At 42.0% G+C, this 14,233-nt stretch overlaps 1 protein-coding gene across 1 annotated transcript in view; it reads left to right on the top strand.

The window, feature by feature from the left end:
- Positions 1–14,233, top strand: part of SH3TC2 (SH3 domain and tetratricopeptide repeats 2) — a 64,650-nt gene that overhangs the window by 21,585 nt on the left and 28,832 nt on the right. Inside the window, exons 4-8 of the mRNA XM_019924682.3 lie at positions 2,638–2,743; positions 4,389–4,532; positions 5,587–5,788; positions 6,566–6,639; positions 8,914–9,109. Of these exons, the coding sequence (XP_019780241.2) occupies positions 2,638–2,743; positions 4,389–4,532; positions 5,587–5,788; positions 6,566–6,639; positions 8,914–9,109 (722 nt within the window). The remainder of the gene's footprint in view (positions 1–2,637; positions 2,744–4,388; positions 4,533–5,586; positions 5,789–6,565; positions 6,640–8,913; positions 9,110–14,233) is intronic.

Raw genomic sequence — 14,233 nt, 5'->3', positions numbered from 1 at the left:
TTTTAAGTACCAAAATTGCTAATCAAAAATTAATAGCTGTAAATATTAGAATGAGAGGAGGAAAAGGCAATAAAATAAACCAATTTCTCATCTTTCATAGTAGGTAGATAATATCTTCAAGTGCTAAACCAAGGAAGAAGGGTATGACTAAATTATTTATACTTTAGGAGGTACTTACTAGGAGAACTAAAGTCAGGAATGTTTAAAATTTGCTGCAACTAGAGGTGGGGGAAAGAGAACATTGCTTTACATAATAAATTAGTATGTTCTAGTTATTTTACAGTTTCTGTATGAATTGATACAAATTAAAAAGAGAAACATACTCTATTATTCTGTCATGTAACAAAAAATATAGTGTTTGGTTTGTTGGGAGGAGTAAATGAGATAGTATCTGTAGAGAGCTTGGTGTTGTGCTTGGGTGGTAGGATGTGCTCCAGAAATAGTAGATATGTTATAAATAGCAGAGTCATTTTGTTTTTAAATCTCCAGAATTCAGGAACTTGGAGGCATTAGCTACTAACAGGCACCATAGAGTTTCTTTTAATTTGAGTCGCTTTTGACACAGGCAAGAGCTGGGTTTGGTTGTGCAAACTGGCCTGCTGGGCTGAGTCTTGAGTGGGCAGGCTTGTGGGCCAAAGCTGAGGCCTGGAGTCAGTTGGAGCTGAGATCCAGTTTGGGTGTCACAGCTCCCTTGACTTACCCTGTCTGCACCCTGGCATCCTTGAGTATAAAACAGGGACAATGCCATTTTCTATTAAATGTGAGGTGCCATTTGATTATAAACACACTATTTTAAGAAAGAAAATAAATGCTGCCCATTATTTATGATGCCACACTTCCTTTTCTTTTATTTCAGAAATGGTGAAATGTGATAAAAGTCCATCTTAGAATGGGTTAACTCCTATAATTACACTCTTTCATAGGGTTATTGTAAAAGTTAAATGAGGCATTGCTCATCAAACTCTTGCTGAAGAGCCTGGCATATAGTAAATTCCTTGTAAATCAGTTTTTACTTAGGACCCTCTTCCCTGACTACCAGGATCTATATCCTCCAAGGATCCGGGGCCTCCTGGGACCTGGTATGGGAGAACCCCAGAGTTCTGACTTTGCTGAAGTAGGGGCTTTTCCTTGGATCCTTCTATCCTCTTCTTCTTTCTCCAGGGTTCCCTCACGACAGGGATCCAGGGGTTGATCACTGGTGGTAGGACTGGCCTGGAGGGAGAGGGACATTCTGATCATCACTTGTTATAGTCAAGTCCAGATGCTTGGACAAGCAAAAAAGATTTTAGGGGAAAACCAAGTCTAGGCAGTGATTCAGGCCTTTTCATTCAGGTATTTAAAAAGGGGGTGGGGGGGTGTTACAGGTCTCTTCTTTCTCCGCTTGTGAGTGTGTAAACTGGCACAACCTTTCTGGAGGGTAGTTTGGCTCCTGCATTTTAGGATTGAAAATGTGCATTCCCAATTAACACTTCTTGGAATCACTTGTGTCAAAAAAATCAAGGGTGCATACAAAGATTTAGATATGAGATGTTTATCACAGTACTGTTTAGGATGTTAAAAAATTAAAACAACTCAAATGTCTAGCCATAAGAAAACATTAAGAATTAATTACGTTAATGTGACTACAGCATATGTAACCATTAAAAATAATGTAGATTATTTAATGACATGGGAGATGGTTCACAAAACATTGTTTAGGGACGAACGATTACAAAACAACTTACTAATGTGATTCTATTTATATAAAAATGGTTACATAGAAACTCATGTACAGAAAAAAGATTCAAAGAATACACAAAGTTGTTAACATTGATGATCTCTAGGAGGAGGGATTATGGATACTTTTTATTTTTGTGTGGTTTGGTTTTTCTGTTTGCTAGCTTCGTAAAAATAATTATTAAACATAGATTCACAATCAAATTTGCTTCCAAGGTGCCTTCTGTGATTCATTCTCCACCCTCTCACACATACTTCTTTTTTTTTTTTTAACACAAAAGATAACATTCTCTGCACACAATTCTATACTCTGGTTCCTTTTTGTTTCTGCTGTTGTTTCATTCAGCAGTGAATATTTGGAGCCTGTATCAATACACAAAGAGCGTCTTTATTCTTTTTTATGGATGCATAATATCATAGTATTCCATTGTATGGATGAACCATGATTCATTTTAACCAGTCTCCTATTGATGAACATTTAGGTTATTTCCTTTTTTTTTTTTTTTGGTGATGTAAAAAATCTATGCCAAAATTGGTGAAAGTGGTCAAAAGGTACAAACTTCTGGTCATAAGATAAAAAAGTCCTGGGGATGTAACATACAGCATGGTGACTGTAGTTAACAATACTATGTTGTATATTTGAAAGTTGCTAAGAGAATAGATCTTAAAAGTTCTCATCGCAAGAAAAAAAGAATCTGTAATTATGTGATGTGGTGGATGTTAACTAAACTTATTGTGGCCATCATGTCAAAATATATACATATGTTAAATCATTATGTTACACACTAAAAATTAATATGATGTTATATGTCAATTATATCTCAAAAAAAGAAGTTCATACACGGCATGTTGTATATACGTGAGCTTGTTCACAGGACGCTTTTGTCATCCCAGGCTGACTCACTGTTCTTTTTTACTCAGGACCTCTCAGCTAGGTTGGTGTGTATACAGTCCCAGAAGGCCCAGTTCCTCATTACCTTCAAGACCATGGAGGAAATCTGGAAGTTCTCCACCTACCTGAACTTAGGTATGACATGGAGCAGGCAGGTAAAGGAGCACCTGCTTCTCAGTTTAGCCAATTTGCAGAGCTTGACATTAAGGAATTGGTCTGGCTCTGATAATTTAAAGCGGTAGAGTCTAACATGGATGGTTAACCTTTGAAATATCACAAACTGCCTGGAACTAAATCTAAAGCAAATATTGCTCTAAAATGTCACATGCAGCCCTTCTTTGTTTCAGGAAGAGAATATTAGATAATCAGTTAAAACTGGCAAACAGTTTTTGATCATCTACTAGATTCAAAGTAGAGCTAGATTAGAAATTAATGGTTAAAAAAAAAAAAAAAAAGAGAAAACAGTCTCTAGTAGGATCTAAGTATCTGTTCAAAAGTTCCAGATCCTTGTTCCATGTTTTTGGAAAAGTCAAAGAAAGATATGGGGGACTTATCTGCTAAAGGGGCCTCAGGTTGCAGGGTTTTCTAGAAGGTAAAGAAGGATACTGGGGCACAGCACCAGTACCGATGTGGTGGGAAATAGTTTACCTGCCCTCTCCATGGAGAACAACTCATGATAGGAAAGTTACAATTGCAAAGCAAAACCAAGCAAGGCAAGAGGAAGCCATTTGAATTGATGCGTGTTTTACTTCTCTTACAAAATGCTGGGCTCCATGCAGACTTACACAGGAAGCGATTTTGTGTAGGGGTGGAGGGTCAAGATGGCTCTTGGCTAGAAGGTATAAGTTCTCCTCTTGTAGTCATGGTGATTTTTCTGCTCTCCATTCAACACATCTCCTTCTGTGACCATTAGAGATCCTTGTTATTCAAAGTGTGCTCCATGGACCAGCAGCATCAGCATCACTTGGGACTTGTTAGAAACGTGGAATCCTAGGCTGCAACCCAGACCTACTGAACCAGCATTTGTATTTTAATAAGGTCCCTAGGTGATTTGTGTGCACATGAAAGTATGTGAAGCACCATTATAGAAGATACACAGGGCCTAAATCAGCACAACGGAGAGTGGAAAGAGACAGGTTCTGCATCTTAAGAAAGTGAGGATGTCTAGAAAGAAGCAAAATTTTCATACAAGTAATTTAAATTTATAGGAATGTGTAAAATACTATCCATAATTGTTACAGTTTTACAGTTTGCACAGTTTTTAGTCTGGTTTTAACAAGTGAGATCTTACTGGGCATGGGGTGGGGGGCAGGGTCAGAGGGATGTTGAAGTAAATCCTGACTCATTTGTGGGCCATGGAGAACCTCCCCAGCCACTGCATCATCAGGGGTACAAGAATTCGAATTTGGTCGGGAGAACTTTAAGGGGGAACCAGGAACTCCCAGTGTCAACATTGTAATCTTGGAGATTCCTCCCTGGATGTATTATAAAAAAGTAACTTGGTCTGATAATCTTATTATGCATTTATAGAAACCCATAATATGTTGAAAATAAATATCATTTAAAAATGATTTGTACTTCCCAACAGATGCTGAGAAGAATCAATTCATTTTAGAAATTTTCTAGCTACCCCTCTTATGCTCTTCTAATTCCAGTTAAGTGGAGTCAGATTAGGTATGGAGGTCTGGGGGAGAAATTCAGGAGGGAAATTGCTCACCCTAATGATCAGCTAATGGCAGAAATCATGCCCTTGAGGAATCATGTTGGTTTGACTTCTTAGGCTACGTATCCATGTGTCTGGAGCATCTCCTCTTTGATCACAAGTACTGGCTTAACTGCCGACTGGTGGAGGATACAGAGATCCACGTGTCAGTAGATGATAAACACCTGGAAACAATATACCTGGGACTTCTGATCCAGGAAGGTGAGCATGGTATAGGGGTGGGGATGGGGGTCTTATCTGGATATATGTTATCAGAGTCCTTGAAATAATTAGGATACAAAGGGAGGCAAAAACCATTCAAACATGAAAATATTCACAAATGAACCCACCTGTTACAATATTACTTCAACCATCTCTCTCAGTTTAACATCAATATCACAAGAACAGCTGTGTAGGACAGTCTCACTGATTGTCTGATGTTAGAACCACCCAGGAATTTTAAGAAGATGCCCGTATCAGGGCTCAGCTGGGGCCAGTTAATCTCTAGCGATGGGGATCAGGCTTTGGTATTTTTTGAAAGTTGCCCAGGTTATTGTAATATGCATCCAAGATTGAGAACCACTATTCCAAACATGTGATATAATTTGATTGTAAAATAAAATTGCAGATCTTGCAAAACCTTCATGATTTCATGAGATCGAGGAAAGTGATATTGGGAAACTGTTTGGAGCACCCACCAGTCTGTTTACAAGGAAGGATCCAATCAAGGCTGCAGCCAACCGGTTAATGACTGATGACATCATAGACACAGTGAAAGAGCCATATTTGCATAGAATATTTTGCATAATGATTCCCTTTCTGATTGTTTTGCATGAATCATATATGAAGGAAAAACTTTCATACTGTATGACTGTGAAATTTAGTTGGAGAAATTATATTCACCCAAATCAACTTAATTTATTCTTTTTTGGTCCTAAGATTAACATGAGGTTGCAATTATAACTGAAGTTCTGTTAAATATATTTTCATGAACTCGTTTCATTTTTTTCTCAAGGTGAAGTCCCAATTAAACCTCATTCTTGAGAATTATTTGGAGTTTTTGGTGTCTATTTTAAGTGAATTCCCTCTCAGTGGCTTTTTTCCCTGGTACCAGTTTTCCTGGGGTCACAAAGGCCTCTTGTAGTACCTCCCCCTGGACTGTGTACTTTACTTTCAGAAAGAAAAGTATCTGGGCTCTGATGGAAATATACATAGTGGGATACTCCATTTTCACTTCCTGCTACTCCTTGGAAAGAGCTTTTCTCATTCTCTGCAGGTCACTTCTTCTGCAGAGCCACGTGCTCCATGGCTCAGCCAGCTGAGAAGGAAGGGGAGTATTTGACACTTTGCAAGAATGAGTTAATCTCGGTGAAGACAGCTGAAGGCGAGTTCGAGTGGGAAGGCGTGTCCTTGGTGACGGGTCAGCGGGGCTTGGTGCCAGTGTCAGCCTTGGAACCCCTGCCTCTCCCTTTCCACCAGTGAGTAGCCACTCACCTCCTGGGAGAGGGTCTCAGAGCGCACTGAGGTCTGCAGAACAGAGTAGGCGCATTTGCAGATGTGGACATCCATGGTGCCAGGGAGGGAACAAACCTGGGGGGCTTTTTATCTTTTGTTATTTTTTTAAGTCAAGATTTGCACAATTAGATGAAATGGAGACAACTCAAAGTTTCAGATGGACATTGTACCAAAGAAGAAATACACTGCCTGGTCTCCAATGCAGTGTTTCTCACTGTGGGGACTGGGGACCATTTGTACCAGAGTTGCCTGGGGATTCTACTGCAAGTTTATACCCTCTGGCCCTCCTCAGACTCTCTTGAGGTTGGATCCAAAAATCTGCATTTTATATAAGCTCCCCTTAAACATCAGGGGATGTTTTTCACACTAAAGTTCCAGAATCCTTGCTGGAAGATGTTGTAAACTCAAACAGAGAGAGTGACAGTAAGCATGATTCCAGGCTGTGGGTTCTGTGTGTGGCAGAGAATCTGACAGTGAGAATGGAATGGGATCCTTTGTTAGATATTTAACTGACAAGCTAATTGCTGAGCCAGAAAACATCCCAGGCCTGCTGAGCTTCTTTATTTTTCACAGTGCTTGATAAAAAGTAAGTTCTCATTAAATGTTTGCCACTATTATAATAAAAGTAACCAAAATTACAAGAATACTTATCATCATCAGCATCATTTTAATGGATTATTCTGCTCACTGTTCAAATTTTTTGAAATCCATGTTTGCAAACCCCATGTTTCCATTGGCAGATGGTTCCTAAAGAATTATCCAGGAAGCTGTGGCCTTTCCAGGAAGAGGGATTGGACAGGCTCCTATCAGATCGGTACGGCTGAGTTGAAGGCAGTATTATTAGGGAGATAATATTGCTCTGCCTCCTCCTTTTATCAGCAGATTTGGAGTCAGTGGATGTGAATTCCTGTCTCACCTCTGCTGCTGACTGAATTTGGGGAACCCAATTATACCATCTGTTCCCATGCGTTTCCTTGCCTGTGAAATGAGAGGTCTCAGATGAGGGCTGTACTGTAGATATAAATACCTCCAGGGACAGGCAGAACATACAGATGCGTGGAGGGCCTGGAGGGAAGATGTTAGGGAATGGTAGGGACCATAGGGATTTAAAGATATGTGGGGGAAAAAAAAAGCCCTGTGTGGGCCAGATGTGGCGTGCAGGCTGCCTGCTTTCAATCTCTAGTCAAAACATTTTCTAATTTCCTTCAGAGTTTTGTGAAGTTAATCTTGAATTAAGGAAGATTAAGAATGCTTGGCACATAGCGGGTGCTCAGTAAATATTTGTTGAATAGATGAAATACACACACACATATATATATATATGTATAAATACATGCATACATTTTATGTAATCTCTATACACATGTGTATGTATGTATGTATATTTATATATACACATACACACATAAATATATACCCATATATGTATAAGTATATTTGTATCTACTGGATAAGGAAATTTAATGTTTTCTATGTATCTAGAATATACATTCCTTTCATCTTCATCCTTGGAGCTGCCTTCTCACACCTAGCACAAAGTGCAAGTTTTAAAGTTCTAAGCCCAAGTACCACTTTAAAAAAAAAGAAACAGAGGGAATTATGAGACCCAGACATTAGATCTAATTAATAATCAACCACAAACAAGACTTTTAGCTATCTGAGGCAGTATGGCCTTGTCGTTAGGAACATGGGGCTGTGAAGTCCTGTTCTGGGTTCCAATTCTAGCCCCACAACTTAAAACCAGTGTGACCTCGGCCAGTTCATGACGTGCTCTCACAATGTCACAACTTCCTCATTAGTAAAATGTTACTGTAAAACCAACTTTAAATGTTGTCATGAGAAACTAAACTAAATGACATCTGTAAATCACTTAGTACAGTTTTCTCACATTCTAAGTGTTTAACACATGGTAGATACTACCAAAGCAGTGGAAACTTCTGATTCTGAAGACAGAGTCAACAGAAACTTGACCAAAAATGTCAGGAAAAAAAAAGAAAAAAAAAAAAAAAATAAAAAAAAATAAAAAAAAAAGAAAAACAAAAAAAAGAAAAAGAAAAAAAAAATGTCAGGAAAAAAAAAATCCAGTAGCTTTAGCAGGGGAGCTAAAGCAAATATGGAAACTGGGGCATATAAAAACTGCTACCTCAACTAGAGCTGGATTAGTGGAAAGAAGGGTTAACAGCAGTGGAGAGACTTAAGTTCTAGTTCACACACAAACTCCTTGGACAAATCACGTACCCTCTCAGTGCTTCCACCTTCTAATCTATAAAAAGGAGATTCTGATAGTTGCTCTGCTTACCCTTTGGGGCTCCTAGAAAGATCTGAGAAAAGGGACATAAGTGTACTTGGTAAACTGGAGAGTACAATTCTCATAAATATATCATTACTAGATCCTAGCGTGGCAGCTGATCAAGCTAGGTAGTGACCATAGTCAGAAGAGGAGTCTTCCAGAACCCTCTGGGTAACCAGCTGTTTTCTGTTCGCCAGTCATATGAGGCTAACATGTATTGAGGGTTGCCTAGGTACCAGGCATTGTGCACTTTATCTCTTTAACTCTTCCTGATATTTGTAAGAGACAGATATTCTCATTATCCCCATTTTACAGTTGGGGAAACTGAAGGTCATAGTGGCCAAAGGAGCCAGAAGGAAATGGAGAGATCCTACAGTAGTCCTCACCCTGGTCTGTGGATCTGTGCCAATCATGGCAAAGTGTTTACATAATGGCAAATCAGACAAAGTAGGACGATATAGTGAGCTTTACAGTTTGACATAAGCTACCTTTATTCTGTTTTAAGGTATACCTAGTATTCTTAGATTATATTTACTACGTTTGTTAAAATTTCTTTTATAAAACGGTGGTAAAAGTGGATGGGAGTTCCTTTTTTGAATTTCCTAGCTTGGCCAAATGAAAAGCCAGTTACCCTATATCATTCCTGCCAATTTATTTTTCTGAGGGGGGCGGAGAAATTTTACTGGTCCTTAAAGTTCTAAAGTCTGGGAACTCTTCATTTCATATTACACTGGAAGCTAGTGGAAGGCTCCGCTGTTCCTGCCTTATTTGGTTGACCTGTGTGCTGTTTTCCCTCAGGTAGAGGAAAATGTAAGGCCTGGAAAGAATATGAGAGGGAAGAAAAGGATGAACTGAATTTCCACCAGGGAGAAAGCATTGAGATCATCGGCTTTGTCATTCCTGGGCTTCAGTGGTTCATTGGGAAGTCAGCGCTCTCAGGAGAAGTGGGCTTTGTCCCCACCAGGAACATAGATCCTGATTCTTATTCCCCAATGTGAGTATGACACACAGACCCTCTGGGATGTGCTGGAGCAGGGCCACCTTACCCTTTGGTCCTGTCCCATTCTGAGCAGGTTTGAAGATGAGCTTCAGGGTTTCCTGGTAACATGAACCCAGAGGAGCACATTCTGACAATCAAGGCGACATGAGGAGTGATAGGAAAGAAAATATGAGCGATCAGGGAAGGAGTCAGTTCAGTTCATTTCAGCAGATGGTCATTGAGGCCTTCCTCTGTGCAAGGAGAGAAGCACAACCCCCCAAACCCAGGGCCTGCTCTTAGCCTTTCCCACCCAATCAAGGGGCCCCATCAGGGGAGTACACACACAGGGACCTATAGACTGCAGCTTAGTGAATGGAGAGTCCCTCCCACATAGGTCTGTCTGCTGAAAGCTTAATGTATGGGAAGTCAGTGTTGGCCAGGATGGCAGAGTGCCTCTTTTACTCTTTCCTGCCTTAAGTATAGAAGGGCTGGTTCTGAGGAGCAGAGCCACCACATGACCAGTCAGCAGCAGGTGGCCAGCCTGCTCCATCCACCCTGTCATGGAGTGCTGGAGTACTGCCCAGTCTCTCTGGTTGGGTACCCTGCATGGGGATAGCAACAGTAGAAAGCCTGGGCCCAGGAAGTACAAGAGGGAACAGAGTTGGTGGCTAACCTTGAGACACTATAGCCCTCCACATGGGGAAAACACGGCCCAAGCAATGCCTAAGGCTCTGAACACTCCGACTGGAACTCCTTCCCTTGTGGAAAGAGCCACTAAGGAGAGTGGACCAAGGGCAGAAGCTTCCTCTAAGCCCTGTCCTTTTTAGGGAGAGGGGAGAGAAAGTCGTTTTCCCTACACAGAAATGTGGGAACCCAGGTACCTCTATAAGAGGAAGATCACTCACTATGCTCCTGGAGAGGTATGGAGAGCAGTGAGAGTTTAGAAGGAGGTAAAGGGTGTCAAGAGAACTTTCCTCAAAAAGGTAACCTGTGAGTTCAGCTTCGCACGGTGTAAGACATTTCAACAGATGTCAATAGGGAAAGGAGGTCACAGGTAGGAAAGTAAGGGGGATGTTGAGGAACGATTCATGTTGTTGGGGGCCGGTCACCAGGAAGGTGCTAGTGTGGCAAAGGCTCAGCGGGGCCATGATAAAGACGGGAAACGCCTATGCCATGGGCCTGTCAGGGCATGAGGAGCCACTGAGTGTATCTGAGCAAGGGTGACATGATGTGACTGGGACTTCTGTCTAGGAAGCCAGCCCTGGCTTTGGCTGAGGTGTGCATGGTCAGGGGAGAGCCTGGAGGCAGAAGACCAATGAGAAAGCTGAGGTTCGGGGCATTTGGGAAGGGGCAAGGGGAATGGAGAGGAGAGGGCACTGCTAGGACCAGTCAACAGACTTTAGAGATTCTGGGAGCTTACAAATACGGAATACCTGTGTTCTGCCCCAGCAGTTCATTCTCATTGGTCTGCGTGGGGCCTGGGCAGCCATGGTTGTAAAAGCTCCCCAGGTGGGGCTCGTGTGCAGCCCAAGTGAGAACTGCTGCTAAAACTACCCCCTTAATTTACTGCAGGAGTAGTTGAGGACCCCCGGAGTGAAACAGCTGAACCATGGCTTGGGTCTGGAATTGCAGATTGCTGATGTTAAATCTAGGGTTCTTTTTCTTTTTTTTTTCTTTTTCTTCTTTTTTAAATTTATTTATTTATTTATTTATTTATTTAGGGCTGTGTTGGGTCTTGGTTTCTGTGCGAGGGCTTTCTCTAGTTGTGGCAAGCGGGGGCCAGTCTTCATCGTGGTGCGTGGGCCTCTCACCATCGCAGCCTCTCTTGTTGCGGAGCACAGGCTCTGGACACGCAGGCTCAGCGGCCATGGCTCACGGGCGCAGCCGCTCCGCGGCACGCGGGATCTTCCCAGACCAGGGCTCGAACCCGTGTCCCCGGCATTAGCAGGCAGACTCCCAACCACTGCACCACCAGGGAAGCCCCTAGGGTTCTTTTTCAAAAACAGAGTCCTGCAGCTGAGCTCCTAGTGAAAGGGAGGAAAAATAAAAAGAACAGAGACTCCATGGGGAAGAACCATTTATAGAGCAGAGGAAGAAAGAATGTATCAGAGGAAGAAAGAAGGACGGCTGAGGGGGAGGCACCAGCCATGTGGGAGGTGGGGGATGCTTAACACTATGGAAGGCCTTTGAAACTGACCACTGAGAAGTCACTGGCCCTGGGGAGGTCACTGGTCATTGGGCGGCAGCATAGGTCAGTAATAAAGAATTCCAGAGCCAGACTTCCTGGAAGGCATTTGTGGCCACGTGAGCACATCGTGTGTCTCCATTAGCTTACCAGCTGGGTGACTTTGGATATGTTAATTTGTTTCTCTAAGCTTCAGTTTTCTCATCTGTAAAATGCATACAGTGTTAGTATTTGCCCATAAGATTGTCTTGAGTTGAAATGAGCTGATACGTGTAAAACACTTAGAATGGTGCCTGGCACAGTGTGTGTGTGTGTGTGTATGATCAATATGCATTAACTCTTATTGCTGTTACTGTTGTGGGTGGTAATCTCTGAGAGGCAGTTTTAACAGGATACTGGGGGCCGGTGTCAGATTTAATCAATTATATTGAACTTCTGTACCTCATATCATGCCTCAAATGACAATAACCCAGTACTACTAAATTAATCTGATCATCACATTTTAGCTGGCTTAGTTGTACAGGATACACTCACCTTGCAGAATATCATCCCCTGTATCCAAGTGGTCAGGAAACCTTCTCCTTACTTGCACAGAGTTGCCTGTTGGCCTCTACCTGGTCACCCGTGGGACCCCATGCACCAGAGATTGCACATTCGGTAGGGAAGGGGAAAGTGGACAGGAGATGGAGGGGTGGGAGAGGGAGAGAAGAGGAGAACTGGCTCATTGCACACTCTAGAAATCACTCTCTAGATTATAGATACCCCCGAAACACAGCAATTGGAGGAAAACCCCACAAACAACCTGCCAGCAGCAGCCAGGGTGTGGAAGTCCTGGGAACCATCCCTGTGTGCTGTGCTGTCCCTGTGATCAGGCCACTGGGTGTCACTCTTAGTCTGTGTTTGTTTAGGGTCAGGTTTCTGAAGATGGTCCAGCATTTGCTGAAATCTCCATCCTCTTCCCCCAGCTTTCCTCCCTGTACTGGTGTATTACTCCCTGAAGTGTTTGTACCCTGTTTGTACATATGTATGCATGTATGAATGTATATATGTATCCATGCATGTATTCTTTGATTTATTCATTTAACGAAATTGGCAGTGTATTGAGAATGAAATTTCTCAGAAGCTGTTTTCTGAGTCAGGTTTAGTCTTTGCCTCTGACACATGGGAAAGGGATCCTGCTTATCCGCGGAAGCAAATTTTTGTGGGTTTCCTTTTTTACAGCCCAGATTTCAACATCAGCTTCCTAATTTCACAGCAACAGTAGCTGGAAAACCCATTCTTAAACCTCAGGCAGGCCTTTTATCCGAATAGACAAAGTGTTTGTATTTGGCCAGAGTGACTTTGAAGACTCTCAGTATCCCTGTGTGGAGCACGTCAGCCTGCCGTATTTCTAGAAGCTCTGCCACACTCCTTCTAAGCCTGTCTCCATGCTGGGAGAGCCCTAATGTAATTTGTCAAGCTTCCTAGACTCTAAGTATCTGGGACTCAGGACATTAGCAGATCAGCCATGAGGCAATGGACACAGAGGCAGAAGACCTCAGCTTCAGTGTCAGCTTTACCACTTTCTAGCTGTGTAATTCTGAGCGTGGCACTGAATTACTTTCTGAATCTTCATCTATAAATATGGATAAAAATACCTACATCATAGGATTATTATGAAGAGTAAATGAAATAGTAAATTCAGGAATGCTTTGTAAAATTCAAGTGTTCTACAGAAATTTGGGATCATATTCTTTTTATCTCAAATGAGTTTAGATGTAAAATTCAATTACATGCTCTTTTGAGGATGGAAGCTCTTAGAGTGCTGGGGAGAATCTGGAGGTCAAGCCAGAGAGATGGGGGTTCAGTAAGTGTGTCAAGAGCCATAGATGTCAGGACACAGCTTTAGTGCCAGTTCTGCCACTGATTAGAGGTGTGACCTTGAGCAGTTCACATTAATGGCTAGTTTTCTCATCACTGACTTTCCAACTGCATTTATCTGAGCTATGGGGATAATGGGTAAGTGGCAGACCATGGCACTCCATCCCAGCCCCTCCGTTAACCCTGCTTGAAAGAGAGAACCTCTTCTTACATCCTACTTACATCCTGCTCTACCGCTCCCTAACCACCAACTTTATCTTTCTGTGCCTCAGTCTCTTCCTCTGTAAAAAGGGGATAAGAATAGTACCTGTATCATAGGGCAACTGTGTAGATTAAATGAGTTAATAGTGTGTGATTCATAATAAGCCCCTCCCAAGTGTTAGCTATTATTAACTCTTAGGCTTCTAAGTTATTTTTGTTTTAAAACTGGATTCTAAAGTTTAAAGAAAACTGGATTCTAAAGTTTAAAGAATATTTATTTTTGTTTTAAAACTGGATTCTAAAGTTTAAAGAATATTTAGAACTGAAAGAGATATTAAGTGTTGTCCAAATAGGCACTGGACTGAATACTTTCCAAGGCACTTCTAATTTTCATATTCTTTGATTCTATGACAGACCTCTAGTGAGCAAATTAGTTTTAACAATTAGTTTATACAATAGAGTGAATATACAGAACTCTATTATTTATAATCATTTCTTCCAGCCCCCTGACCCTCCTTCTACCCCCTTCCCACACATTAGCCTTCTTTCTCTATCTTTTTTTTTTTTTTTTTTTTTGCGGTACGCGGGCCTCTCACTGTTGTGGCCTCTCCCGTTGCGGAGCACAGGCTCCGGACACGCAGGCTCAGCGGCCATGGCTCATGGGCCCAGGCGCTCCGCAGCACGTGGGATCTTCCCGGACCGGGGCACGAACCCGTGCCCCCTGCATTGGCAGGCGGATTCTCAACCACTGCGCCATTAGGGAAGCCCTTCTTTCTCTATCTTAATGCTACATAACACTGTTCTGTGTCATGGAATCCGATGTCAACATCCAATGTGAAAGGTTCATTCTGACCACAGTCAAGTTTTCTCCATTGTTCCTCTAGATTGTGTCA

This window comes from Tursiops truncatus, chromosome 3, assembly GCF_011762595.2.
Source record: "Tursiops truncatus isolate mTurTru1 chromosome 3, mTurTru1.mat.Y, whole genome shotgun sequence".
Taxonomy (NCBI): Eukaryota; Metazoa; Chordata; class Mammalia; order Artiodactyla; family Delphinidae; genus Tursiops; species Tursiops truncatus.
This window is presented reverse-complemented; position numbering and strand designations above follow the sequence as displayed.